Source organism: Anolis carolinensis, unplaced genomic scaffold (assembly GCF_035594765.1).
Source record: "Anolis carolinensis isolate JA03-04 unplaced genomic scaffold, rAnoCar3.1.pri scaffold_14, whole genome shotgun sequence".
Taxonomy (NCBI): domain Eukaryota; kingdom Metazoa; phylum Chordata; class Lepidosauria; order Squamata; family Dactyloidae; genus Anolis; species Anolis carolinensis.
The window spans coordinates 7,059,111-7,086,548 of NW_026943825.1; the positions used below are offsets into that span (position 1 = coordinate 7,059,111).

General features: G+C 40.7%; 2 protein-coding genes across 3 annotated transcripts; one reads left to right on the forward strand and one right to left on the reverse strand.

The window, feature by feature from the left end:
* Nucleotides 1-853: 853 nt before the first annotated feature.
* On the reverse strand, nucleotides 854-8,040 carry bad (BCL2 associated agonist of cell death). 2 transcript variants are annotated; one of them, XM_062964808.1, is made up of 4 exons: nucleotides 7,884-8,040; nucleotides 5,377-5,578; nucleotides 3,521-3,690; nucleotides 854-1,393 (listed from the first exon to the last, which is right to left on the reverse strand). In XM_062964808.1, exons 2-4 carry the CDS (start codon nucleotides 5,504-5,506, stop codon nucleotides 1,265-1,267), a joined length of 429 nt encoding a protein of 142 aa, XP_062820878.1. In that variant the 5' UTR covers nucleotides 5,507-5,578; nucleotides 7,884-8,040; the 3' UTR covers nucleotides 854-1,264. The 2 variants fall into 2 exon arrangements, with proteins under 2 accessions (XP_062820878.1, XP_062820879.1); XM_062964809.1 differs by having other exon boundaries at nucleotides 854-1,390; nucleotides 7,884-8,033.
* A 3,337-nt stretch (nucleotides 8,041-11,377) lies between these two features.
* Nucleotides 11,378-23,382, forward strand: gpr137 (G protein-coupled receptor 137). Its single transcript, XM_008124418.3, has 7 exons — nucleotides 11,378-12,434; nucleotides 15,732-15,781; nucleotides 16,151-16,376; nucleotides 18,655-18,804; nucleotides 18,914-19,042; nucleotides 20,284-20,378; nucleotides 22,800-23,382. The coding sequence occupies exons 1-7, from the start codon at nucleotides 12,066-12,068 to the stop codon at nucleotides 22,960-22,962; spliced, it is 1,182 nt and encodes a 393-aa protein (XP_008122625.3). The 5' UTR covers nucleotides 11,378-12,065; the 3' UTR covers nucleotides 22,963-23,382.
* The last annotated feature ends 4,056 nt before the right edge of the window (nucleotides 23,383-27,438 follow it).

Consider the following 27,438-nt stretch of genomic DNA (forward strand, 5'->3'; position numbering starts at 1 on the left):
GCTACTATTCCCTCTGGGAGATGCTTGTGTGGTAGAAATGAAGTTATTATTATTATTATTATTACTACTACTGCTACTCCTCCCTCTGGGAGATGCTTGTGTGGTAGAAATGAAGTTATTATTATTATTATTATTATTACTACTACTACTACTACTACTACTATTCCCTCTGGGAGATGCTTGTGTGGTAGAAATGAAGTTATTATTATTATTATTATTATTACTACTACTACTACTGCTACTATTCCCTCTGGGAGATGCTTGTGTGGTAGAAATGAAATTATTATTATTATTATTATTACTACTACTACTCCCTCTGGGAGATGCTGGTGTGGTAGAAATAAAGTTGTTTATTATTATTATTATTATTATTATTATTATTATTATTATTATTATTATTGCTGCTGCTGCTGCTACTGCCTCTGGGAGATGCTGGTGTGGTAGAAATAAAGTTATTATTATTATTATTACTGCTACTATATTATGCAAAAACACCCAGGCAATAAATAGGCATCAGTGAAAGACAGAAGGAATTTTTGGGTTCACTTATGTAGATATGTGGGGTTTGCTGTGTATGTTTCTAGGACCCCCCTCCCCCAAATGAGCCATAGGATGGAGGTGGGAATTGTTTAGTTCTCCAATGTTGCTGAACTACATCTCCCAGCAGCGCTATGATGAGCTGCCATTCGGGAACATAATGGAAGGCCATCTGTTGGGGGGTGCTTTGATTGTGCCATAGCAGAATGGGGTTGGACTGGATGGCCTTTGGGGTCCCTCCCGACTCTTAGAATTCTCACCCGTGCACTGAGCTTTTACACATTTGTGAATTTGAACTTTTACAACCAGACAAGAGTCAAAGGAGTAACAACATTTAATTTTAATTCTCCATGGGGGAAAACAAAAATACTAAATAATAAAGGACTTTTGTAACAGAACTTGATACAGCATGGTTTCTCTCTTCCCTTTTTTGTTTCCTTTGGGAAAGAGGCTCTCGATTGGAGAGAAAAGGAAGAGCACGGTGGGGAACCAAGGAACAAAGGCATGTACGTATGTTCCCGTGTAAATGTATAAAAATTATGTCAGATCATCCACTATCATGCGAGGCAGCCTTGTTGACATTATAGTAGACCTTTTCCAGGAATGTTGGGGCCGAAATGCATCCCAGGAAGGCACCGGGTCGGTGTGAAATGTGCCGTTTGGACCGTCGAGAGTTGCTCCTCTTTGGACCCGGGTGCAACGGACAAGCGGCCCCAAAGCACCGCCGTCATGACGGGCTTCTCGGGGGAGTGTTCCCCAAGGAGCCCCGTTGCCACCACGACTGCAGCGTCGCCTTCCAGCCGGACGTTTGGTGCATTTGGGACGTGGTCCCCGCGCTCTTAGGACGCGGCAACTTCTGGGAGAAATGAGAGAAAGAGAGAGGAAAACAGCATTTATTTATTGGAAGCATCTTCTGTTGCCTTCCTCTTTTTTTTGGAAATTATTTTGTTAATTATTTGACAAACAATCTAATATATAATAGGAAAATATGCATTCAAAAATAAGGAAAAGTGTCTAGATCTATATTCTGACTTGTGCAAAATAAGTATAACCTATTTTACCATTCGCTCGAATTCAAGACATTTTAAAAGCAAAATCCATGCAAACTATTCCTAACGAGTTATTGGTCACTATGTTTTAGGATAATATGAATATTATTAATAATAATAATAATCTCCTAACATTGGCCAAATTTGTTAATACAGTAGAGTCTCACTTATCCAACATAAACGGGCTGGCAGAACGTTGGATAAGCGAATATGTTGGATAATAAGAAGAGATTAAGGAGAAGCCTATTAAACATTAAATTAGGTTATGATTTTACAAATTAAGCACCCAAACATCATGTTATACAACAAATTTGACAGAAAAAGTAGTTCAATATACAGTAATGTTATGTTGTAATGACTGTATTTACAAATTTAGCACCAAAATATCACAATATATTGAAAACATTGACTACAAGAATGCCTTGGATAATCCAGAACCTTGGATAAGCAAGTCTTGGATAAGTGAGACTCTACTGTACCATAATCTTATAAGAGATGATGAGGGTGATAATAATAATAATCATCATCATCATCTCCTAACATTGGCCAAATTTGTTAATACTATAATCTTGTAAGAGATGATTATGAGGATGATAATAATAATAATAATAATAATTAAAAACTCCTAAGTAGGCCAATTTTGTTAATGCTGTAGTCTTGTAAATAAGAGATGATGATGATGATGATAAACTAACATAGGCCAAATTTGTTAAAACCATAATCTTGTAAGTAAGAGATGATGATGATGAGGTTGATAATAATAATAATAATAATAATAATAATAATAGATCATATAAGAGATGATGAGGATGATAATACTAATAATCATCATCATAATCATCATCTCCTAACATAGGCCAATTTTGTTAATGCTGTAATCTTGTAAGAGATTATGATGATGATAATAATAATAATAATAAACAACTAATATAGGCCAATTTTGTTAATGCCGTAGTCTTGTAAAAGATATTGATGATGATACAGTAGAGTCTCACTTATCCTACATAAACGGGCCGGCAGAACGTTGGATAAGCGAATATGTTGGATAATAAGGAGAGATTAAGAAAAAGCCTATTATCAAATAGGTTATGATTTTACAAATTAAGCACCAAAACATCATGTCACACAACAAATTTGACAGAAAAAGTAGTTCATTACACATTAATGCTATGTAGTAATTACTGTATTTACAAATTTAGCAACAAAATAACACAATGCATTGAAAACATTGACTACAAAAATGCGTTGGATAATCCAGAACGTTGGATAAGTGAGACTCTACTGTGTTACATTTCTTATTTTATTCTATTATTATTAAAAGGATACATAAGCACATTTACATTGAAGAAGATGAAAATAATGATTTAATCAGAGTTGAACCGTCATATCTTAAATTACAGTTTGATGTAAAGATTCAAAAACTTAATGTAATGATGATAATAATAATAATAATAATAATAATAAACTCCCAACATAGGCCAATTTTGTTAGTGCCGTATTCTTGTAAGTAAAAGTTAACTTCCTCCGGCTCTTTTTTTCAAGAAATTTGTATTTTTGTTTTTGAAGTCTATTGATTTGCCTCCGATTTCTGGTATATTATGCCTCCATTATTGTTGTTATTATCTGAGAAGGAGTTCCAGCATCATTTTGAGGATCTGATTTTCTGTTCAGTTGCCATTCAATCATTAAATTACTTGCGTCTGTGAACAGCCTTGGGCTACTTTCAAGTTACACCCTTACTCCTATACGTACATTAATGTGGTTGTGAATGCAACCACATACCAGTGGACATTAGCACGCATTAATCCGCACTGCTGGGTGACTAAAGGGAAATGGACTGAACTGGCTTGACAACAAACAGAGTGCGTGTTTGTGCTTTCCCAGTTAACACACCTTCAAAAAAAAGGACATCGTGACATGCCTCCGGGCCTCACCTGCAGAGCGCCGTGGAATTCGTCGCTCATCCGGCGCAGCTCCCGCCCGTAGCGCTGAGCGGCCCATAGGATGGGAGGGGCGGAGCGGGAGCGCGCCCGGAAAGTGCCCACCTCATCCGCGATCTCTGGGTCGGGCAATGGGGGGTCCGACCCGATACGGCGTCGCAGCTCTGACACAGGAGAAGGGAGACAGCACACAAAGGTTTTAGGGATGTTTACAGACATGCTAGCCAAATATATATATATATATATTCTCAGTGGCATGTCTTTGTCCGTGGCAGTTTCAAAGACACGGTCCTTCAGCCTAACAATTGAGTTACCTGTGTGCCATTACATAATATTAATAACAACAACAACAACTTTATTTTTATACCCCGCCACCATCTCCCCGAAGGGACTCGAGGCAGCTTACATGGGGCCAAGCTCGAACATAACAGACATAGTAAAACACATCGAGTAAAACAAGTCAATAAAAACGCATCAATAAAACATGGATTGAATAAAAACATGAAAAACGCATAAAAATACCTGGACTATAAATGCTTGTATTTTTTGTAGTGGCATGTCTTTACCCTTGGCAGTTCAAAGACATGGTCCTTCAGTCTAACAACTGAGTTATCTGTGTGCCATTGCACGAATGCTTGTGAATACTACTTGTTCAAACAGTTGGCTTCTAACAAGGTTATAATTGCCATTTATTTCCAAAGGGATATGCGCCCAGAGACTGGGTACAGCTATTTGCCAACACAAAGCACACATATTTATTTATTTGTGACATTTATATCCTGCCCTTCTCAGCCCGAAGGGGACTTAGGGTGGCTTACAAGTTATATGTACACATACAATATATTATATTATTAGCATAGCTCAATATAAGAATTATATTACTATATTGAACTAGACGGTAATATTATTAGTAATATTACATGTAATATCTAATATACAATTATAATAGTGTATTATCATTATTATCCGTATATACTCGAGTAGAAGCCGACCCGAATATAAGCCGAGGCACTTAATTTTACCACAAAAACTGGGAAAACCTATTGACTCGAGTATAAGACGAGGATGGGAAATGCAGCAGCTACGGGTCAATTTCAAAAAAAAAAATGTCTTGTCAGGAGCAACCGGAGTTGCTTCTGGAGTGAGAGAATTGGCCGTCTGCAAGGACGTTGCCCAGGGGACGGCCGGATGTTTTGATGTTTTACCATCCTTGTGGGAGGCTTCTCTCATGTCCCCGCATGGAGTTGGAGCTCATCTGCGCTCTCCCCGGGTAGGATTCGAACCTGGCAGCCAGTCAGCAACCCAACCTTCAAGTCACAAGGCTTTTATCCCCTAGGCCACCGGAGGCTCCAATAGATATTAATAAAATTGCATTATTTGAAGCATCAGTAGGTTAAATGTTTTTGAATATTTATATAAAACTGTAATTTAAGATAATAAGACTTTAATAAGATAAGACTGTCCAACTCTGAATACCTATATACTCAAGTAGAAGCCGACCTGAATAGAAGCCAGCCAGGACCCTCACTCGAGTATAAGCCGCGGGGAGGTTTCTCAGCCCTAAAAAAGGGCTAAAAACTAGGCTTATACTCGAGTATATACAGTACATTAGAATATTATTATCAATATTATATGTATATACAATATAATGATATTATTAGTAGAGCATAATATTAGTATTATATATTGTTATATTGATACAGGAGACACGGTGGAATGATGTCTTTGAATCCTAGATTTGGAGGAGACTGAGTCATCCAGTCCAACCCCAGGAAGAGCACCAGCAAAGCACTCCCGACAGATGGCCATCCAGCCTGATCTCGGAGTTCTGTTGTTGTATGGATCCCTACCTGGATTCTCAGTGCTGGCTGGGCTGCCTGGGCTTTTGGCCTCTCCTGCGGATCCCTGCCAGGTCAGCTTAGGATCCTTCTCGGCCGTCGGGAAAGCGTCGTCGTCATGGTACTCCGCAATCTGGAACATGGTCAGGGGGCTCTCATGGCCCCCGTCCCGTGACCCACCGCTCTCCAGGGGGAAGCAGGGCAGCGAGCCTGGCTGCAGAGGAGGAGGAGGAAGGAGGAAGAAGGTCAAAACAAGGGGCTGCCGCTTTGAGTGGGGTAGTGACTAAGGGCTCACCCATGAACCAGGAAGTCCACGATTCAGGTCTCGCTCCAGTTACAAACGTGTAGGGACAAGAACTGTCTCTCAGCCGTTCGAGCGGAATAGTGCAAAATTAAAGGAACTATTTCTACATAGAATTTATACAGCTGAACGAAACCCCTAGGGCAATGATGGGCAACCTTTTGCACTTGGTGTGTCAAAATTCACCAAAAAACGTAACATGACTTGGGTGGTGTGTCACTTCGAGAGAAAAAAACATAATTTCACAATATATATAGTTTAAATAACAAAAATATATAATTGTAATATATAACTGTATTTAATAAATCAAAAACTATTTACTACCATTATTTCCATGTACAACAATCTATGGTACCTCTTGCAATTTCCACGCTGATTTCTCTCTATTGTAGTTTCAATGTAGTCATGAATAATATAATAATAATATAATACAGTAGAGTCTCACTTATCCAAGCTAAACGGGCCGGCAGAATGTTGGATAAGCGAATATGTTGGATAATAAGGAGGGATTAAGGAAAAGCCTATTAAACATCAAATTAGGTTATGATTTTACAAATTAAGCATCAAAGCATCATGTTATACAACAAATTTGACAGAAAAAGTAGTTCAATACGCAGTAATGCTATGTAGTAATTATTGTATTTACGAATTTAGCACCAAAATATCACGATGTTTTGAAAACATTGACTACAAAAATGTGTTGGATAATCCAGAACGTTGGATAAGTGAGACTCTACTGTATTTCCATGTACAACAATCTATGGCACCTCTTGCAATTTCCACGCTGATTTCTCTCTATTGTAGTTTCAATGTAGTCATGAATAATATAATAATAATATAATACAGTAGAGTCTCACTTATCCAACATAAACAGGCCGGGAGAATGTTGGATAAGCGAATATGTTGGATAATAAGGAGGGATTAAGGAAAAGGATATGATTTTACCAATTAAGCACCGAAACATCATGTTATACAACAAATCTGACAGAAAAAGTAGCTCAATATGCAGTAATGCTATGTAGCAATTACTGTATTTACGAATTTAGCACCAAAATATCATGATGTATTGAAAAAATTGACTACAAAAATGCGTTGGATAATCCAGAACGTTGGATAAGCGAGTCTTGGATAAGTGAGACTCTACTGTAGTAATAATATAATAATATACTACAATAATAGAGTAATAATATGATTTTATATACAGTAGAGTCTCACTTATCCAACATAAACGGGCCGGCAGAATGTTGGATAAGCGAATATGTTGGATAATAAGGAGGCATTAAGGGAAAGCCTATTAAACATCAAATTAGGTTATGATTTTACAAATGAAGCACCAAAACATCATGTTATACAACAAATTTGACAGAAAAAGTAGTTCAATACGCAGTAATGCTATGTAGCAATTACTGTATTTATGAATTTAGTACCAAAATATCATGATGTATTGAAAACATGTGTTGGGTAATCCAAAACGTTAGATAAGCAAGTGTTGGATAAGTGAGACTCTACTGTAGTAATAATATAATAATATACTACAATAATAATAGAATGATTTTATATACAGTAGAGTCTCACTTATCCAACATAAACGTTCTGCCGGTCTGTTTATTTTGGATAAGTGAGACACTATTATTATTATAAAAACAGGACAGAAAATAAAGAACAACACTCAGAAAACAGAGACATTCCAGGCAGGAAGCAATTAGGACTCCCGACATAGGATACCCCTAGGCAGGAACCAGCCAGGCTTCGAAGCTACAGGCCATTCAATGCTAATCAAGCTGGGCAATGGCACCATTCAATTGCCTCCCACCCTGGACATTATTCCACAGATATATAAATCTAATTTGACTAGTTTTCAACAGACCTCAGAACCTCTGAGGATGCCTGCCATAGATGTGGGCGAAACGTCAGGAGAGAATGCTTCTGGAACATGGCCATGCAGCTCGAAAATCTCACAGCAGGCCGTGAAGGCCTTCTAAGCAACGCATGGGCCAACTTGGGCCCTCCAGGTGTTTTGGACTACAACTCCCACAATTCCTAGCAGCCATTGTTTGTGTCCTGCTGCTTCCTTCCTCCCTCTTCCGCCTTCCTTCTCCCTTCCAGCCGCATCTCCTCCCTCATATTATTATTATTATTATTATTATTATTATTATTATTATTATTATTATTATTATTATTATGCCTTTCCTCCCTTCTAGGCCCCGATCCTACTTACCGCCAAGGGTCCTCCTTGCCTCAGGCTCTCCACGACTCCTGTTTACAGCCCGCGCTCTTCCCTGCCACTGTCGCCCGGGCGATGGAGGACTGCCACTCCCTGCGCCCAATCACATCTCACAACGTCACGGTTGAGGGGCGAGGCATCCAGCTGCAAGACAGGCCCCGCCCAGCTTTGTATTTTTCTCCCCTGTACCGCACCCAAAGCCCCGCCCCTCGGCGCTTCCTATTGGCTACCTTCCGCGCCGAGGAGGCTCTCCATTGGTTCTTCCCGGAGCGCTCTGCCCGGGAACACAACCTGGGAGCACGTGACCCAAACCTGTGCAAGCGTTGCAGATCTATAGATGGGTGTGCTGCACTGGAGAATGGATGCTGTTCAAACTGCAATATATAGGCGTATACTGACCCTATAATATAATATAGTATAGCATAATTTAATATAATATAAATATAATATATAGACCCATGTAATGGAGCTCAACACAGACTGCATTACATGGGTCTGCCCTGGCCCTATAATATATATATGGCACTGGCCATATATAATATATATGTAGATCCATATAATGGAGCTCAGTGTATTCTAGACTGCATTACATGGGTCTACGCTGGCCCTATAATATATATATGGCACTGGCCATATATAATATATATATAGATCCATATAGTAGAGCTCAGCATACTGTATTATATGGCTCTACCCTGGCCCTATAATATATATATGGCACTGGCCATATATAATATATATGTAGATCCATATAATAGAGCTCAGTGTACTGCATTACATGGGTCTACCCTGGCCCTATAATATATATATGGCACTGGCCATATATAATATATATATAGATCCATATAGTAGAGCTCAGCATACTGTATTATATGGCTCTACCCTGGCCCTATAATATATATATGGTACTGGCCATATATAATATATATGTAGATCCATATAATAGAGCTCAGTGTACTGCATTACATGGGTCTACCCTGGCCCTATAATATATATATGGCACTGGCCATATATAATATATATATAGATCCATATAGTAGAGCTCAGCATACTGTATTATATGGCTCTACCCTGGCCCTATAATATATATATGGCACTGGCCATATATAATATATATGTAGATCCATATAATAGAGCTCAGTGTACTGCATTACATGGGTCTACCCTGGCCCTATAATATATATATGGCACTGGCCATATATAATAAATATGTAGATCCATATAATAGAGCTCAGTGTATTCTAGACTGCATTACATGGGTCTACCCTGGCCCTATAATATATATATGGCACTGACCATATATAATATGTATATAGATCCATATAATGGAGCTCAGTGTATTCTAGATTGCATTATATGGGGCTTCTCTGACCCTATAATATATATGCAGATCCATATAATGGAGCTCAGTATATACCAGATTGCATTATATGTGTCTGCCATGGCCCTGTTTATATATATATATATATATATATATATATATATATATATATGGCATTTCGCATAATGGAGCTTAATGTATTCCAGACAGCATTATATGGGTCTATCCTGCCCTATAATATATATGTAGATCCATATATGGAGCTCTGTGTATTCCAGATTGCATTATATGTGTCTGCCATGGCCCTAAAATATATATTAATGGCACTGACCATACATAATATATATGTAGATCCATATAATGGAGCTCAGTGTATTCTAGATTGCATTATATGCATCTGCCATGGGTCTATATAACATATATATGTGGCACTGGATCCATATAATGTATTCTGTATTCTGTATCATATAGTGTATTCTGGACTGCATTATATGGGCCTACCATGACCCTATAATATATATTAATGGCACTGGCCATATATAATATATACCTAGATCCATATAATGGAGCTTAGTGTATTCTGGACTGCATTATATGGGCCTACCATGGCCCTATAATATATATACAGTAGATATATCCAACATAAACGGGCCGGCAGAATGTTGGATAAGCGAAAATGTTGGATATCCAACGTTCTGGATTATCCAACGCATTTTTGTAGTCAATGTTTTCAATATATTGTGATATTTTGGTGCTAAATTCGTAAATACAGTCATTACAACATAACATTATGAACTACTTTTTCTGTCAAATTTGTTGTATAACATGATGTTTTGGTGCTTAATTTGTAAAATCATAACCTAATTTGATGTTTAATAGGCTTTTCCTTAATCTCTCATTATTCAAGATATTCGCTTATCCAAGCTTCTGCCAGCCCATTTAGCTTGGATAAGTGAGATTCTACTGTAGATAGCAATTTGGCAATATATAATATATATGGAGACCCATGTAATAGAACTCAGTACATTTCAAATTGCATTATATGGGCTGTTTATAATATAATATAATATCCTATCCTTCCGTAGGAAAGTTAAAACTTGGTTGTGGGGTCAGGCTTTCGAATAACAATTAGCAGCGGTAATTATTATTATGTTCGCTGGAACTCAATTGACAGACCCAGTCTTTTAAACCTGTGTTTTATAATGTGTTTTATGAATGTTCGATGTAATTTAATAATTTTTAATTTAATTTTTAAAAAAATATATTGCACAAGATTTCTCTAACTTAAAATGATACATTTTAATATATTGGGTTTATGGTTCCTGTCCCCTTGATCAGGTTGTGTAAGTGTTATTTATTTCTATAATTGTATTTTTACTTTGCTTAATTATGTGTTAGTATGTTTGTTATGTAATGTTTGTGTTGTTTTTATGATTGGAAACCGCTCTGAGTCCCATCCGGGAGAAAGGGCGGTATATAAATAAAGTATTATTATTATTATTAGTAGTAGTATTAGTATTATTATAAACTGATTTATAGTGTATTGTACAATTTTTATATATGTGTTTTATTGTAAGCCGCCCTAAGTTCCCTGTTGGGTGAGAAAGGCGGGATATAAATACAGTAGAGTCTCACTTATCCAACACTTATCCTTAGTTTCTGGATTATCCAACTCATTTTTGTAGTCAGTTTTCAATACATTGTGATTTTTGGTGCTAAATTCGTAAATACAGTCATTACTACATAGCATTACTGCGTATTGAACTACTTTTTCTGTCAAATTTGTTGTATAACATGATGTTTTGGTGCTTCATTTGTAAAATCATAACCTAATTTGATGTTTAATAGGCTTTCCCTTAATGCCTCCTTATTATCCAACATATTCGCTTACCCAACATTCTGCTGGCCCGTTTAGCTTGGATAAGTGAGACTCTACTGTATATATAGTGGAGCTCAATATAGTCCAGACTACCTTATAGAGGCCCACCATGGAAACAAGCAGGTGTAAGGTAGACCTATCCCCTGCTATAGGAGCCATCTTGCCCACAGTTAAGATGGCGCCCGGAAAGAGCGGCGCCACTCTTAAGGGCAGCCCTCCGCACTCCCGTGCATTCACGACGCCGTTTGCGCCTTTGACGTAACAAAAGCGCCGCCTACTTAAAGGGAGGCGCCGGCACCGTACGCCAAAGGAGGGAGAGGGGGCGGGCCTTACGCACTTGGCGCAGACCCCAGGAATGCAGCCTAGGAAGAGGACTCCTGAGGGAAGCAGGTGCTTGGGAACCAGTTTGAGGCACTGAGAGTGAGGGGAACCCAGATCTGGACCGGAAGTGGGGGAAAGGGGGACTCTTTAGGGCCTGGGCTTCCGGTGGGGACAGGAATAAGAGCTGTGGATAACTGACAGCTCAGGGGAGAGGGGCCACTGAGGGTGCCACTGGGGCAAGGGGCTTTGAAAGGGGGCAAAGGGGGGCTCTGAGGTTCAGTTGGGGTTCTAGATACCTGAGGGTTAAGAAGAAGCAGGTGTTTGACAGGAAGTGAAGCACCTGAGGCTCCTGAGGAGAACACCTTTCCTAAATTGAGGACAGGCCTTCTGAGGCCTAGTAGTTTTGAAGTACAGTAGTAGCCTTTTTTGGGGGAGGGGCTCCTTCCTTTCCTGGGAGCAGGTGTCCCCCCAAAGTGAGGGCACCTCAAGGACATCCCTCTCATGGAAGCGGCCCCCGGTTCCTTCCCCAGAGAGGCCTCTCTCAGCCCTAAGGATGTGACCCACCCTCCCGCTTGTTGGGGGGCAGCTCCGCCATCTTGAGAGCGTGGTGGTGCCGCCCCCCCAGACCTATGCCCGGCTTCTAACCGCATAGAGAATGGAGAAGGTCCTGAGCAACCTCAGTGCGGTGGTGGTGCCCGCCTCGCGCCTCACGCCGGCCTTCCCGCCAGCCGTGAAGGTGGGCCTAACGGCGCTGTACACGGCCCTCTACGCCGCGCTCTTCCTCTCGGTCTATGCCCAGCTCTGGCTGGTGCTCTTCTACCGCCACAAGAAGCTCAGCTACCAGACGGTCTTCCTCTTCCTCTGCCTGCTCTGGGCCGCCCTGCGCACCACCCTCTTCTCCTTCTACTTCCGCAACACCCTCAAGGCCAACCGCCTCAGCCCCTTCTTCTTCTGGCTCCTCTACTGCTGCCCCGTCTGCCTCCAGTTCTTCACCTTGACCCTCATGAACCTGTACTTTGCCCAGGTGAGTCTGGACAGGGTGAGTCAATAGGCTCCTTTGCAGTCCAGAAGATGGCTGCACTTTCATTATACACAGGGATATATTTTCACATAGATTCTCAGCAATATGACTTTATTTACTCGAATCTAACGCTCACCTTTTTGGGGGCTAGAATACTTTGCCCAGGTGAGTCTGGACAGGGTGAGTCAATAGGCTCCTTTGCAATCCAGAAGATGGCTGCACTTTCATTACACATGAGGATATATTTTCACATAGATTCTCAACAGTATGACTCTCAACAATATGACTTTATTTACTCGAATCTAACGCTCACCTTTTTGGGAGCTAGAGTACTTTGCCCAGGTGAGTCTGGACAGGGTGAGTCAATAGGCTCCTTTGCAATCCAGAAGATGGCTGCACTTTCATTATACACAGGGATATATTTTCACATAGATTATCAGCGACCTTACTGTATTTACTCGAATCTAACGCTCACGTTTTTGGGGGATAAGGTACTTTGCCCAGGTGAGTCTGGACAGGGTGAGTCAACGAACACCTTTGTAATCCAGAAGACCACTTCCTTAGCGCCGGATTGCTTTGCTTTCATTACACAGGGGGATATATTTTCACATAGATTCTCAGCAACGTTACTGTATTTACTCGAATCTAACGCTCACCTTTTTGGGTGGCTAAAATACCCGTCAAATGCTCCATCAAACGTTATGCGCAGCTCAATTTGTTACTGTATTTACTTGAATCTAAAATTCACCTTTTTGGGGGTTAAGGTGCTTTGCCCAGGTGGCTGCACTTTCATTACACATGGGGATATATTTTCACATAGATTCTCAACAATATGACTTTATTTATTCGAATCTAACACTCACCTTTTTGGGGGCTAGAGTACTTTGCCCAGGACAGTACTTTGCCCAAGACAGGGTGAGTCAATAGGCTCCTTTGCAATCCAGAAGATGGCTGCACTTTCATTATACACAGGAAAATATTTTCACATAGATTCTCAGCGATGTTACTGTATTTACTCAAATCTAACGCTCACGTTTTTGGGGGATAAGGTACTTTGCCCAGGTGAGTCTGGACAGGGTGAGTCAATGGGCTCCGTAGCAGTGCGGAAGACCACTTCATTAGCACCAGATGGCTGCGCTTTCATTACACATGGAGATATATTTTCACATAGATTCTCAACAATATGACTTTATTTACTCAAATCTAATGCTCACCTTTTTGGGGGCTAGAGTACTTTGCCCAGGTGAGTCTGGACAGGGTGAGTCAATAGGCTCCTTTGCAATCCAGAAGATGGCTGCACTTTCATTATACACAGGGATATATTTTCACATAGATTCTCAACAATATGACTTTATTTACTCGAATCTAACACTCACCTTTTTGCGGGCTAGAGTACTTTGCCCAGGTGAGTCTGGACAGGGTGAGTCAACGGGCTCCTTTGCAATGCAGAAGACCACTTCCTTAGCGCCAGATGGCTGCACTTTCATTAGTAAAGGTAAAGATTTCCCCTGACGTTAAGTCCAGTCGTGTCTGACTCTGGGGGTTGGTGCTCATCTCCATTTCTAAGCTGAAGAGCCGGCGTTCTCCATAGACACCTCCAAGGTCATGTGGCCAGCATGACTGCATGCACTTTCATTACACATGGGGATATATTTTCACATAGATTCTCAACAATATTACTGTATTTACTTGTATCTAACGCTCACCTTTTTGGGGGGCTAAAATACCCGTTGAATGCTCCATCAAATGTTATGCGCAGCTCAATTTGTTACTGTATTTACTTGAATCTAACGCTCACCTTTTTTGGGTTTAAAATACCCGCCGAACGCTCCATCAAATGTTATGCGCAGCTCAATTTGTTACTGTATTTACTTGAATCTAACGCTCACCTTTTTGGGGGCTACAGTACTTTGCCCAAGTGAGTTTGAGCAGGTTGAGCCAACAGACTTCTTTGGAATGCAGAAGACAACTTCCTTAGCACTGGATGGCTGCACTTTCATTACATAGATTCTCTACAATGTTACTGTATTGACTCAAATCTAACGCATTGATCCGACCACTTCAGCCAAATCTCTCCTGTTCACTCAGAGAGATTTGTGCCATCTATCTGCATATCTGTTAGTGTGGCTCCAAAGGTCTTTTTAGTTAGTTAGCTACTGATTTACTTCTTTTAGAGTGAGTCACTTGGGATACATTTCTCAACTGTAGTGGATCTTTTGCCAGTAAGGCAAAGTTAATAGCGATTATGGGTGTTTGTGGTGGGGCAAACCGGAGTGTGTCTGGTTGGAACTAGATCCAAACATGTCACTCAGAATTGAACTATAGTCACTCTGCTGCAGGACAATGGAACGGTTTCCACAGACTGATCTCCTCCACTTTATATTTCTTCTCTATAATAGTGAACTTTTGTCTGTTGGAAGCAAGTATGAATGTTGCAGTTGGCCAGTTTGATTAGCATTGAATAGTCTTTTCGCTTCAAGCCCTAGCCGCTTACTGCCTGGGGGAGTCCTTTGTTGGGAGGTGTTTGCTGGCCCTGATTGTTTCCTGTCTGGAATTCCTTTGTTTTCTGAGTGTTGTTCTTTATTTACTGTCCTGATTTTAGAGTTTTTAAAATATTGGTGGCCAGATTTAGTTCCTTTTTCTTGGTTTCCTCCTTTCTAACACCTCCCAACAAAGGATTCCCCCAGGCAGGAAGCAGCCAGACCTTGAACCTGAAAGGTTCTAATCAAGCCTTCGACAACACATCCCAATGAGTTATTATGTATATTATAGCCAGCCTCAAGCCATGAGGAGTGGCAGATAACAAGTAAAATTATTATTATTATTATTATTATTATTATTATTATTATTATTATTATTATTGTACGACACAGCAAACAAGATAGAAATGCTGGATTTCGTATCACAAAATCACAAGTCGAACACTTCCCAAGTCTAGGACTGTGTGATGTATTTTCGGATGATGTGCGCAGATCCCAGTCGGGTGGCCTTTTACAGTTGGCAGATCGTAATTTTATCAATGTCTATTGTTTCCAAATGCCGGCTGAGATCTTTTGGCACGGCACCCAATGTGCCGATCACCACCGGGACCACCTGTACTGGTTTCTGCCAGAGTCTTTGAAGTTCAATCTTGAGGTCCTGATAGCAACTGAGTTTTTCCTGTTGTTTTTCGTCAATGCGACTGTCACCTGGTATGGCGACATCCAAACATTTTTCTTTTCCACAACTGTGATGTCTGGTATTATTATTATTATTAGGCATGCTATTTGCTAATCCCTGCCCTTTTCTTGTCTGCTGCAGGTGGTTTTTAAGGCCAAAGCGAAATACCGCCCCGAACTGACGAAAGGATTGTGAGTATCTCTCTGTGTGTGAGCCTATTACTATTATTGCTATATTATTGCTTTCTCTCTCTAAAAAAGAGACTCAATAGAACCAATAAAACTACATTTGGGAACACTGGTCAAAGCTGGATGGCTATCTGTTGGGGGTGCTTTGATTGTGTTTTTCCTGCATGGCAGGGGGTTGGACCTTAATGACGGTTATTGGTATTAATCCACTCGATTGGGTTTTTAATCTCATGTGTGTTTTGTTGATTTGTTCTCATGTTTGTTATGATTATGTGTCACATAGTGATTATTTATCATTTTTTAGGCAGGGAACTGCTGAGAATAGATGTGCAGCTTTGCCCAGATCCCAACACCTCTCTTTTCTTTCCTTAGATTGATAGTGCGAGGAGCGTGCCTGGGTGCCAGCCTCCTCTTCCTGGCGGTGAATGTGGCATGTGCCGTGTTGGTGCGAGTTCGCCGGGCTGAGCCTTGGGCCGTGGTTCTGGCGCGCGTGCTCATCAGCGACTCCCTCTTTGTCCTTGGGGCTGTCTCTCTTGCCCTTTGCCTGTGTCTCGTGGCCCGTGGCTCCCCTTCGACCCGCATCTATCTAGAAGCGAAGGTGTGCGCTGTGGGAAGTCTGGATATTTCTCTGGGGAGAGTTGGAGTCTGTTATTCCTTATTACTTAATGTGCTGAATCTGTGGCCTTCTCTATCGTTTGGGCTTAAGAAACTTCCACCTGACTCTCTTTTCCCCCTTTCTCTATACTTTCATTTTGGGCTAAAACTCACAAAATATCCCAGCCGGCATGTCTGTATTAGCTGGGCCGTTCTGGAAGCCATGATCCCAAAAGGCGCTGTTTCAAATGCTGCTTTTTTACAAGGCTGTCAAACTCATTTTCATTGAGTTCTATATAAATATAGAATTATAATAGTGTATTTTCATTGAGGGCTACATCAGCCTTGAGAATACAGTATCTTCCACTTGTGACACCGAGTCCTTGATAGAGTGCTTTCTCATTCTTCCATACATTGCTGGAAGGTTTTATGGTGTGGTAAATTAGTAAAATTAGCCTCCCTACATAAAGTGGTACCTAAATTTCCTACTTGACAGATGCAACTGTCTTATTATTTTTATTATTATTACAGTAGAGTCTCACTTATCCAAGCTAAACGGGCCGGCAGAACCTTGGATAAGCGAATATCTTGGATAATAAGGAGGGATTAAGGAAAAGCCTATTAAACATTAAATTAGGTTGATTTTACAAATTAACCACCAAAACATCACGTTATACAACAAATTTGACAGAAAAAGTAGTTCAGTACGCAGTCATGTTATGTTGTAATTACGAATTTAGCACCAAAATATCACAATATATTGAAAACGTTGACTACAAAAATGCATTGGATAATCCAGAACCTTGGATTATCTATATAAATATAGAATTATAATAATGTATTTTCATTGAGGGCTACATCAGCCTTGAGAATACAGTATCTTCCACTTGTGACACCGAGTCCTTGATGCAGTGCTTCCTCATTCTTCCACACATTGCTGGAAGGTTTTATGGTAAATTAGTTAAATTGGCCTCCCCACATAAAGCGGTACCTAAATTTCCTACTTGACAGATGCAACTGTCTTATTATTACTAACTCCCATCAGCTCTAGTCATGATGTCTAATGATGACAGAGACAGGAGTTGTAGTCCTGCATCTGAACGACATGGTGGGATGGATTTGGCCTACAGTTTGACAGCTGTAGAGGAATACAGTAGAGTCTCACTTATCCAACATTTGCTTATCCAACGTTCTGGATTATCCAATGCAGTCTGCCTTTTAGTAGTCAATGTTTTTGTAGTCAATGTTTTCAACGCATTGTGATATTTTGGTGCTAAATTCCTAAATACAGTAATTACTACATAGCATTACTGCGTATTGAACTATTTATTCTGTCAAATTTCTTGTATAACATGATATTTTGGTGCTTAATTTGTAAAATCATAATAGGCCTTTCCTTAATCCCTCCTTATTATCCAACATATTAGCTTATCCAATGTTCTGCCGGCCCGTTTATGTTGGATAAGTGAGACTCTACTGTGTGTGTGTGTGTGTGTGTGTGTGTGTGTATTATTAGTATATCATAATATGAGTATTATATATTATATACACGTCTACGCACTAAGATGACGCACTGTATATTTATTGTTTATTTATTTATTAGCAACATTTATATCCTGCCCGAAAGGGCAGCTTACATGTACATACAATATAAACATTATATATTACTATATTGTACTACAACACTATATTGCAATATTATTAGTAATATTACATGTAATATAAATATAGGATTATAATAGTGTATTATTATTATATTGTACAGTATTACGTTATAATATCAATACAGTAGAGTCTCACTTATCCAACATTCGCTTATCCAACGTTCTGGATTATCCAACGCATTTTTGTAGTCAATGTTTTCAATATATCATTTTTTGGGTGCTAAATTCATAAATACAGTAATTACTACGTAGCATTACTGCATATTGAACTATTTTTTCTGTGAAATTTTCTGTCAAACATATTTGCTTATCCAACGTTCTGCCGGCCTGTTTATGTTGGATAAGTGAGACTCTACTGTATTATATATATATATATATATATATATATATATATATATATATACACACACACACACAATATATAATTAGTATAGCATAATATGAGTATTATATATTATTATATACACGTCTATGCACTAAGATGATCTCTTTGGCAGCTTAGTGCAGCAAAGTCTGGCTTGCAGTTCTTGTGCCTTGATTATTGAGATGCCACAAGGCTTGGCTTTGGCATTCTCCTTCTCATTGCCCTTTTCCTTACCCTACTTATTTTTGCCACAGGGCACAACGCTGTGCCAAACGGCTGCCATGGGCGGCACCATCGTCTTACTCTACGCCAGCCGCGCCTGCTACAACCTGGTGGCCTTGGCTTTGTCTTCCCGCACGCGCCTCGATTCCTTCGATTATGACTGGTACAACGTGTCCGACCAGGTGAGCGGGGCAAACCACTCTTCGGCCCTTCCTTTTTGTAATAATCGGCCAATTCTCTCCAATTTGGTGCCTAATAGATGAATCTTCCCCCTGCCCTGTCCACTTCCAGGCAGATCTGATCACAGACCTCGGCGATCAAGGCTACATAGTCTTTGGCCTCATTCTCTTCGTTTGGGAACTGCTGCCCACGTCATTGCTGGTTGGCTTCTTCCGTGTCCACCGTCCGGCGCAAGATATGGTGAGTGTTGGAGAGGAATGGCCTGAAACAGAAAGTGATGGGTGTGGGAGAAGATATTGTACTTCTCAGAGGAAATTAGTCACCGGATCCCACTTAAGGCTCGACCCTATTTACTAGGCATGTCCGATCGATGAAAAAAATGTTTCAATTCTCGTTTCTAAAGTAGGGGGTGCTGGCACTTCGATATAGAAAGTGTTTCCGAATTCTTCACCCAAAAATTTTGGATATTTCCGAAAATTCGTAATGATTCTAAATGTTTCTAAACTGGCGGACGCGCATGCACAATCGCCAAAAAAAAGGAACCTGGGCGGGGGGACTTTTACAGGGCTCTCCCGCCCTCATTTCTTGAGCTATCCTCATCAAATTTGGTACAGTGGGAGAACACATTCAACACTCTTAACAAATTGCAGAACATTTCCTGTGTCCTATGATTTTTGGCGAATTTTCATAACTTTTTATAATACACTATTTTTCAATATTTGAAGAAACCTGTTCCTGGTTTGAAAGTTTTATTTCCTGTTCAATTGGGTTCTTATCACTGTGAAAGTCCCTCTTCTACTTGTGTATCTTTGTTTTTGTGGCTGGAAATCCGCGAAAATTGTGGACATTTGCAGACTTTGAAAACTAGAAATTCCCTTGATATATTTTTAAGCAAGAAGGACACTGGAAATCAATGGTGTCTCTGGCTATGTGATCCCACAAGCCTCAACCCAATGCCTTCAATTAGAAATGGACCAATGACCACAACACCTGGCAAGGTGTGCAAAGATACTTTGAAAACTAGAAATTCCCTTGCTAAGAGAAGGAACCAGCAACAAAACCCTAACCCTTTCTCCAAACCCCTCTCTGGGAACAGCCAGACCGAGCCCCTTCACCCTCTCTCTCCCTCAAGACACGAGGCTTGCTTGCTCTCCATTTGCAGACCACCACCCTCTCCGCGCAAAAAAAATTTTTGGGGGTGGGGTGGAAATTAACGAAACATTAAGAGACAATTAGAGAATGGGCCAACGATGGTTCAAAATACATTGCCGGTTGCGCCGGTGTCTCAAAAGCGAGAACAATCCAATATCAATCCGATATAAGATTCGAAATGATTTTTTGGACATACCTACTATTTACCCAAAAGCAAACCTAACCAGAAAATAAACCCAAGCATAGGGGTCCCCAAACTATGGCCCATCAAAGGCATTTTTCCGCCCCCCAGAAAAGCCTTTGTGGCAATTACTTCTCCGTTTCTGCAGAGTGCCAGCCGGGTCTTCAATCGTCAGCTTGGAGTCTCGCGTTCGTACTTTTTTGACCATCCTGGGCAGCGTGATAGTGATGGACTGACCAGCAGGTAACTACTATGTGTCTCTTAACCACTATACAAAACACCTGGCAAAACTATAGCTCCTATGACTCCATCACATTTAACTCCCTCTTTCCCCGAACCTGCAGTGCTGAATTCTGAGTTAGAAGCTGTGATTATTTTTGTGGACACTGGGTGGTGTCTCATTCCCTTGTAATGGATTTGTTCACTTTGTTGACTAAGGCTTTCATAGCGGAATCATTGAGTTGCTATGAGTTGTCCAGGCTGTCTGGCAGCCAGGCTTTGAAGCTGCAAGGCCATTCAATGCTAATCAAGGTGACCAATTGCAACATTCATACTTGCCTATAATAACAATAATGTCTCTTCTGTCAATATAACAATATAATAATATATAATACTAATATTATGCTATACTAATATATTGTATATACATATAATATTGATAATACCATTATAATGTAATACAATATAATGATACACTGTTATAATTGTATGTTTATATTACATGGAATATTATTAAAATATTGCAATATAGTGTTATACTACAATATAGTAATATATAATGCTTATATTGTGCTATGCTAATGATATAATATATTGTACGTACATATAACTTGTAAGCCGCCCTGAGTCTCCTTCGGGGTGAAAAGGGAGGGATATAAATGTCGCAAATAAATAAAAATAAAAACTTTATTTGTAGATTGCCCTATCTCCCCAAAGGGACTCAAGGCCGTTCCCAACATATATGGCAAACTTCCTATTCCAACGAGAAAACATATAAATAAATTACCGTATATACTCGAGTCTAAGCCGACCCGAATATAAACCAAGGCACCTAATTTTACCACAAAAAACTGGGAAAACAATGACTCCAGACGAGAGTGGTAAATTTCAGAAATAAAAATAGATACCAATAAAATTACATTAATTGAGGCATCAGTAGGTTAAATGTTTTTGAATATTTACATAAAGCTCAAATTTAAGATAAGACTGTCCAACTCTGATCAAATCATTATTCTCATCATCTTCAATGTAAATGTGCTTATGTATCCTTTTAATAATAATAGAGTAAAATAATACATGTAATAATAATAAATACAGGAAAATAATACTGTACATGTAATAATAAATAGAGTAAATAATAATAATAATAATAATAATAATAATAATAATAATAATAAGCCTAGTTTTTCAGCCCTTCTTTTAAGACTGAAAAAGCCCCCCTCGGCTTATACTTGGGTGAGGGTCCTGGTTGGCTTATATTTGGGTCAGCTTATACTCGAGAATATATGGTACATTTATTATTTTTCTCTATTATTATTGGTATATTACATTTATTATTTTTCTCTATTATTGTTGCTACTATTACATTTATTTTACTCTATTATTACATATAGTAGAGTCTCGCTTATCCAATGTAAACGGGCCAGCAGAATGTCGGATAAGCGAATATGTTGGATAATGAGGGATTAAGGAAAAGCCTATTAAACGTCAAATTAGGTTATGATTTTACAAATTAAGCATCAAAGCATCATGTTATACAACAAATTTGACAGAAAAAGTAGTTCAATACGCAGTAATGCTATGTAGCAATTACTGTATTTACGAATTTAGCACCAAAATATCACACTGTATTGAAAACATTGACTACAAAAATGTGTTGGATAATCCAGAATGTTGGATAAGCGAGTGTTGGATAAGTGAGACTCTACTGTATATTATTTTCCTGTATTTATTATTATTATTACATGTATTATTTTACTCTATTATTATTAAAAGGATACATAAGCACATTTACATTGAAGAAGATGAGAATAATGATTTGATCAGAGTTGGACAATCTTATCTTAAATTTGAACTTTATGTAAATACAGTAGAGTCTCACTTATCCAACATAATTGGGCTGGCAGAACGTTGGATAAGCGAATATGTTGGATAATAAGGAGAGATTAAGAAAAAGCCTATTAAACATCAAAATATGTTATGATTTTACAAAATAAGCACCCAAACATCATGTTTAACAACAAATTTGACAGAAAAGTAGTTTAATACGCAGTAATGCTATGTAGTAATTACTGTATTTACGAATTTAGCACCAAAATATCACGATGTATTGAAGACATTGATTACAAAAATGCGTTGGATAATCCAGAACGTTGGATAAGTGAGACTCTACTGTATTAGTATTATATTGCATTACATTATAATATTATCATCAGTATTTCATGTATATATAGTATATTAATTATTATACACTTTTTAAGTGTGTATGTGTGTATGTATAATTTACAATATAATTTACAATAAAAATAATTAATATATTGTATATACAGTAGAGTCTCACTTATCCAAGCCACAGATGCAGGTGAAACGTCAGGAGAGAAAGCTTCAGGTTTAACTGTTTTGTCCTTCATTCTTCTCCTTCCCCGTCTTGCCAATCCGTTTCAGCTTGACCGGACGACTGGGCAGCGGCAGCTGGTACGGCTCGATCAACCGGAGCGGGGACCAGGACTGGTTTGGGGGCCACCCTCCCACGGCCCCCCTTTTGTTCTCGCAGGCCGCGGTCCCCGGCGGCCACCACCACAGCCTCTATTCCACCCCACAGAACTGAGAGACGACGGGAGGGTTTCGCTTGGAGATCACCACCGATGAAACAGGGAGGGCAGGAACCCAGACGTGGTATTATTTATATCCTATCACCAAGCTGAACCCCCCGCCCTCCGCTCATTCCATTTGCCCTGGGCCTGGTTGGCTCTTTTGCAGGCTTGAAATCCCCCTCCCCTAACCCCCCCAAAATATATTTAACCAATAGAGAACTCTGGCACTTTAATCAGGGGAGGGTCCGATTTGTCTGTGCTGTTATTGTTTCAATGGATTCGAATCAAAAGGGGCTCTTTTCTCCCTGCAATGTTTTGGCGTAGCATTATTATGATTATTTCTGGGCCACATGCTAGACATGCTGCAGTTTCGGTGCTGTGTGATCGCCCTCCTCTCCTCGCACTGTACAATAAAGTCGACTTTGTGTTAGTGACACCTGTGTGTGGTGCTTTTGTGCCAGAATTGGTGCATTAAAGGGCTTGAGTTTGGTATAGCAACAAGAATTCCGCAGCACTGCTGGTCACAGCTGACTTCCAGTTAAAAGCGCTCAAGGACTAGGGCTGCCCGGTTCTCAGTATCTTTGTATCCATCTCAAGCAGAACTGTGGCTTCCTTTGGATCTTGACATTGGCTGGGAATCGCATTGGCTCTTTGTGCTGCTGCGTCACACTGCAGTGCTGACTGAGAAACCCATCAAAGCAGAATTGAGTTGAATTATGGCTTCCCTTTAATATTGACACTGGCCGAGAATTGACGTTTCTCCCTTAAGCCCTCCATTCGTTCCTCCTCGAATTCCACAGCACTGCTGGTCACAGCTGACCTCCAGTTATGAGCACTGAAGGGTCAGGGCTTCCCAGTTCTCGGTGTCTGTACCCAAAATTGGACATGTACGGTCTCATTGAGTTGAGATATGGCTTCCTTTGGAACTTGACACAGTGTCAATAATCCCAAATAAAAAGCTCAAGGGGAGGTCACAGGGGCTTACATGTCTTTACACCAACGCTCAGAGCATGGGAAATAAGCAAGAGGAACTCCAACTCTTAGCACAGCACCACACATACGATGTCATAGGCATCACTGAAACCTGGTGGGATGACTCCCATCACTGGAATGTAGCCATTGAGGGCTATAACCTCTTTCACAGAAATAGAACAAAAGGGAGAGGAGGGGGAGTAGCTTTATATGTCAAAAACAGTTACGTTGCAGAAGAAATGCAAGACTGTAATCCGGGAAACCAGCTAGAAAGCATCTGGATAAGAATCAAGGGAACCGGGACTCAAAAAGATCTTGTCGTGGGTGTCTACTACAGACCTCCGAGTCAGGATGAAGGACTTGATGAAGCCTTCTGTCAACAGCTGACCAAACAGGCACAAAGAAGAGATATAGTAGTCATGGGCGATTTCAATTATTCCGATATCTGCTGGAAAACAAACTCAGCCAAGAGTACAAAGTCCAACAAATTCCTCACTTGCCTTGCAGACAATTTTATGGTCCAGAAGGTAGAAGAGGCAACAAGAGGATCAGCAACTCTTGATCTAATCTTAACAAATGTGGAAGACCTGATCAATACAGTTGAAGTGGTTGGATCCTTAGGGGCAAGTGACCATGTGCTCCTGGAGTTTGCAATACAAAGGAATGCTGAAACTAAGACCAGTCAAACACGCATTCTCGACTTTAAGAGAGCTGACTTCCAAAAAATGAAGGAATTACTGAGCGGCATTCCATGGACACCAATATTAAAAAACAAGGGAGTTAAGGATGGATGGGAGTTTTTCAAAAGTGAAATACTCAAGGCGCAAATGCAAACAGTGCCAACAAAGAAGAAAAATAAGACAAGTGCAAAGAAGCCAGAATGGATGTCCAAAGAACTTCTAACTGAGCTAAAGCTCAAAAGTGACATGCACAAGAAGTGGAAAAGGGGGAGAAATCACCAAAGAAGAATTCAAACGTATAGCCAACACCTGTAGGGAAAAGGTTCGCAAGGCTAAAGCACAAAATGAGCTCAGGCTTGCCAGGGACACAAAAAACAACAAAAAAGGCTTTTTTGCTTACGTTGGTAGAAAAAGGAAGAAAAAGGAGGCGATAGGGCCTCTGCAAGGAGAAGATGGGGTGATGGCGACAGGGGACAGGGAAAAGGCAGAACTGCTCAATGCCTTCTTTGCCTCGGTCTTCTCACAAAAAGAAAGCCATCTTCTACCTCAGCAACATGGAATGGACGAAGGATTGGGGGAAATCCAACCCCAAATAGGGAAACAAGTTGTCCAGGAACACCTGGCCACTCTAAACGAATTCAAGTCCCCAGGGCCGGATCAGCTACATCCAAGAGTACTGAAGGAATTAGCGGAAGTTATTTCAGAACCACTGGCAATTATCTTTGAGAGTTCTTGGAGAACGGGAGAAGTCCCAGCAGATTGGAGGAGGGCGAATGTGGTCCCTATTTATCTTCAAGAAGGGAAAAAAGAACGACCCAAACAATTACCGTCCGGTCAGCCTCACATCGATACCAGGCAAGATTCTGGAAAAGATCATCAAGGAAGTGGTCTGCGAACACTTAGAAACAAATGCGGTCATTGCTAATAGTCAACACGGATTTACCAAAAACAAGTCATGCCAGACTAATCTGATCTCTTTTTTCGATAGAGTTACGAGTTGGGTCGATACAGGGAATGCTGTGGATGTAGCGTACCTGGATTTCAGTAAGGCCTTCGACAAAGTCCCCCACGACCTTCTGGCAAATAAACTAGTAAAATGTGGGCTAGACAAAACTACGGTTAGGTGGATCTGCAATTGGCTAAGCGAACGAACCCAAAGGGTGCTCACTAATGCGTCATCTTCATCATGGAAAGAAGTGACAAGTGGAGTGCCGCAGGGCTCCGTCCTGGGCCCGGTTCTGTTCAACATCTTTATTAACGACTTAGACGAAGGGTTAGAAGGCACGATCATCAAGTTTGCAGATGACACAAAACTGGGAGGGATAGCTAACACTCCAGAAGACAGGAGCAGAATTCAAAACGATCTTGACAGACTAGAGAGATGATTGGCCGAAACTAACAAAATGAAGTTCAACAGGGACAAATGCAAGATACTTCACTTCGGCAGAAAAAATGGAAATCAAAGATACAGAATGGGGGACGCCTGGCTTGACAGCAGTGTGTGCGAAAAAGACCTTGGAGTCCTCGTGGACAACAAGTTAAACATGAGCCAACAATGTGATGCGGCTGCTAAAAAAGCCAATGGGATTCTGGCCTGCATCAATAGGGGAATAGCGTCTAGATCCAGGGAAGTCATGCTCCCCTCTATTCTGCCTTGGTCAGACCACACCTGGAATCACACTGCGTCCAATTTTGGGCACCGCAGTTGAAGGGAGATGTTGACAAGCTGGAAAGCGTCCAGAGGAGGGCGACTAAAATGATTAAGGGTCTGGAGAACAAGCCCTATGAGGAGCGGCTTAAAGAGCTGGGCATGTTTAGCCTGCAGAAGAGAAGGCTGAGAGGAGACATGATAGCCATGTACAAATAGGTGAAGGGAAGTCATAGGGAGGAGGGAGCAAGCTTGTTTTCTGCTGCCCTGCAGACTAGGACACGGAACAATGGCTTCAAACTACAGGAAAGGAGATTCCACCTGAACATCAGGAAGAACTTCCTCACTGTGAGAAGGGCTGTTCGGCAGTGGAACTCTCTCCCCGGGGCCGTGGTGGAGGCTCCTTCCTTGGAGGCTTTTAAGCAGAGGCTGGATGGCCATCTGTCGGGGGTGCTTTGAATGCGATTTCCTGCTTCTTGGCAGGGGGTTGGACTGGATGGCCCATGAGGTCTCTTCCAACTCTACTATTCTATGATTCTATGATTCTATGATTCTATGATTGACACCAGCCGAGAATCGCATTGGCCTTTTGTGCTGCTGCATCACACTGCAGTGCTGACCGAGAGACCTGTCCTGTGCCACAGTCTTGACCTGTACCCATCAAAGCAGAATTGAGCTGAGATATGGCTTCCTTTGGATTTCGACACCAGCCGAGAATGGCATTAGCCTTTTGTGCTGCCGCATAACACCGCAGTGCTGACCGAGAGACCCGTCCCATGCCACAGTCTTGAGTTGTACCCATCAAAGCAGAATTGAGTTGAGATATGGCTTTCTTTGAATCTTGACACCAGCTGAGAATCGCATTGGCCTTTTGTGCTGCCGCATCACACCGCAGTGCTGACCGAGAGACCCGTCCCGTGTTTTGAGTTGAGATATGGCTTCCCTTTGATATTGACACTGGCCGAGAATTGACGTTTCTCTCTTAAGCCCTCCATTCATACCTCCTCGAATTCCACAGCACTGCTGGTCACAGCTGACCTCCAGTTATGAGTTCTGAAGGGTCAGGGCTTCCCAGTTCTCGGTGTCTATGCTACCGTACCCAAAATTGGACATGTGCGGTCTCATTGAGTTGAGATATGGCTTCCTTTGGAACTTGACACCGGCTGAGAATCGCATTGGCCTTTTGTGCT

What these genes read in the sequence shown, in the direction of transcription:
- bad (XM_062964808.1), bottom strand. Translation starts at nt 5,506, where the DNA reads ATGTTCCAGATTGCGGAGTACCATGACGACGACGCTTTCCCGACGGCC. An exon ending in AGCCAGCACTGAGAATCCAG is followed by an intron (nt 3,691 to 5,376) that starts GTAGGGATCCAT and finishes CTCCTGTGTCAG; the next exon opens with AGCTGCGACGCCGTATCGGG. An exon ending in AATTCCACGGCGCTCTGCAG is followed by an intron (nt 1,394 to 3,520) that starts GTGAGGCCCGGA and finishes CATTTCTCCCAG; the next exon opens with AAGTTGCCGCGTCCTAAGAG.
- gpr137 (XM_008124418.3), top strand. Translation starts at nt 12,066, where the DNA reads ATGGAGAAGGTCCTGAGCAACCTCAGTGCGGTGGTGGTGCCCGCCTCG. An exon ending in CCCGAACTGACGAAAGGATT is followed by an intron (nt 15,782 to 16,150) that starts GTGAGTATCTCT and finishes TTCTTTCCTTAG; the next exon opens with ATTGATAGTGCGAGGAGCGT. An exon ending in GCATCTATCTAGAAGCGAAG is followed by an intron (nt 16,377 to 18,654) that starts GTGTGCGCTGTG and finishes TTTTTGCCACAG; the next exon opens with GGCACAACGCTGTGCCAAAC.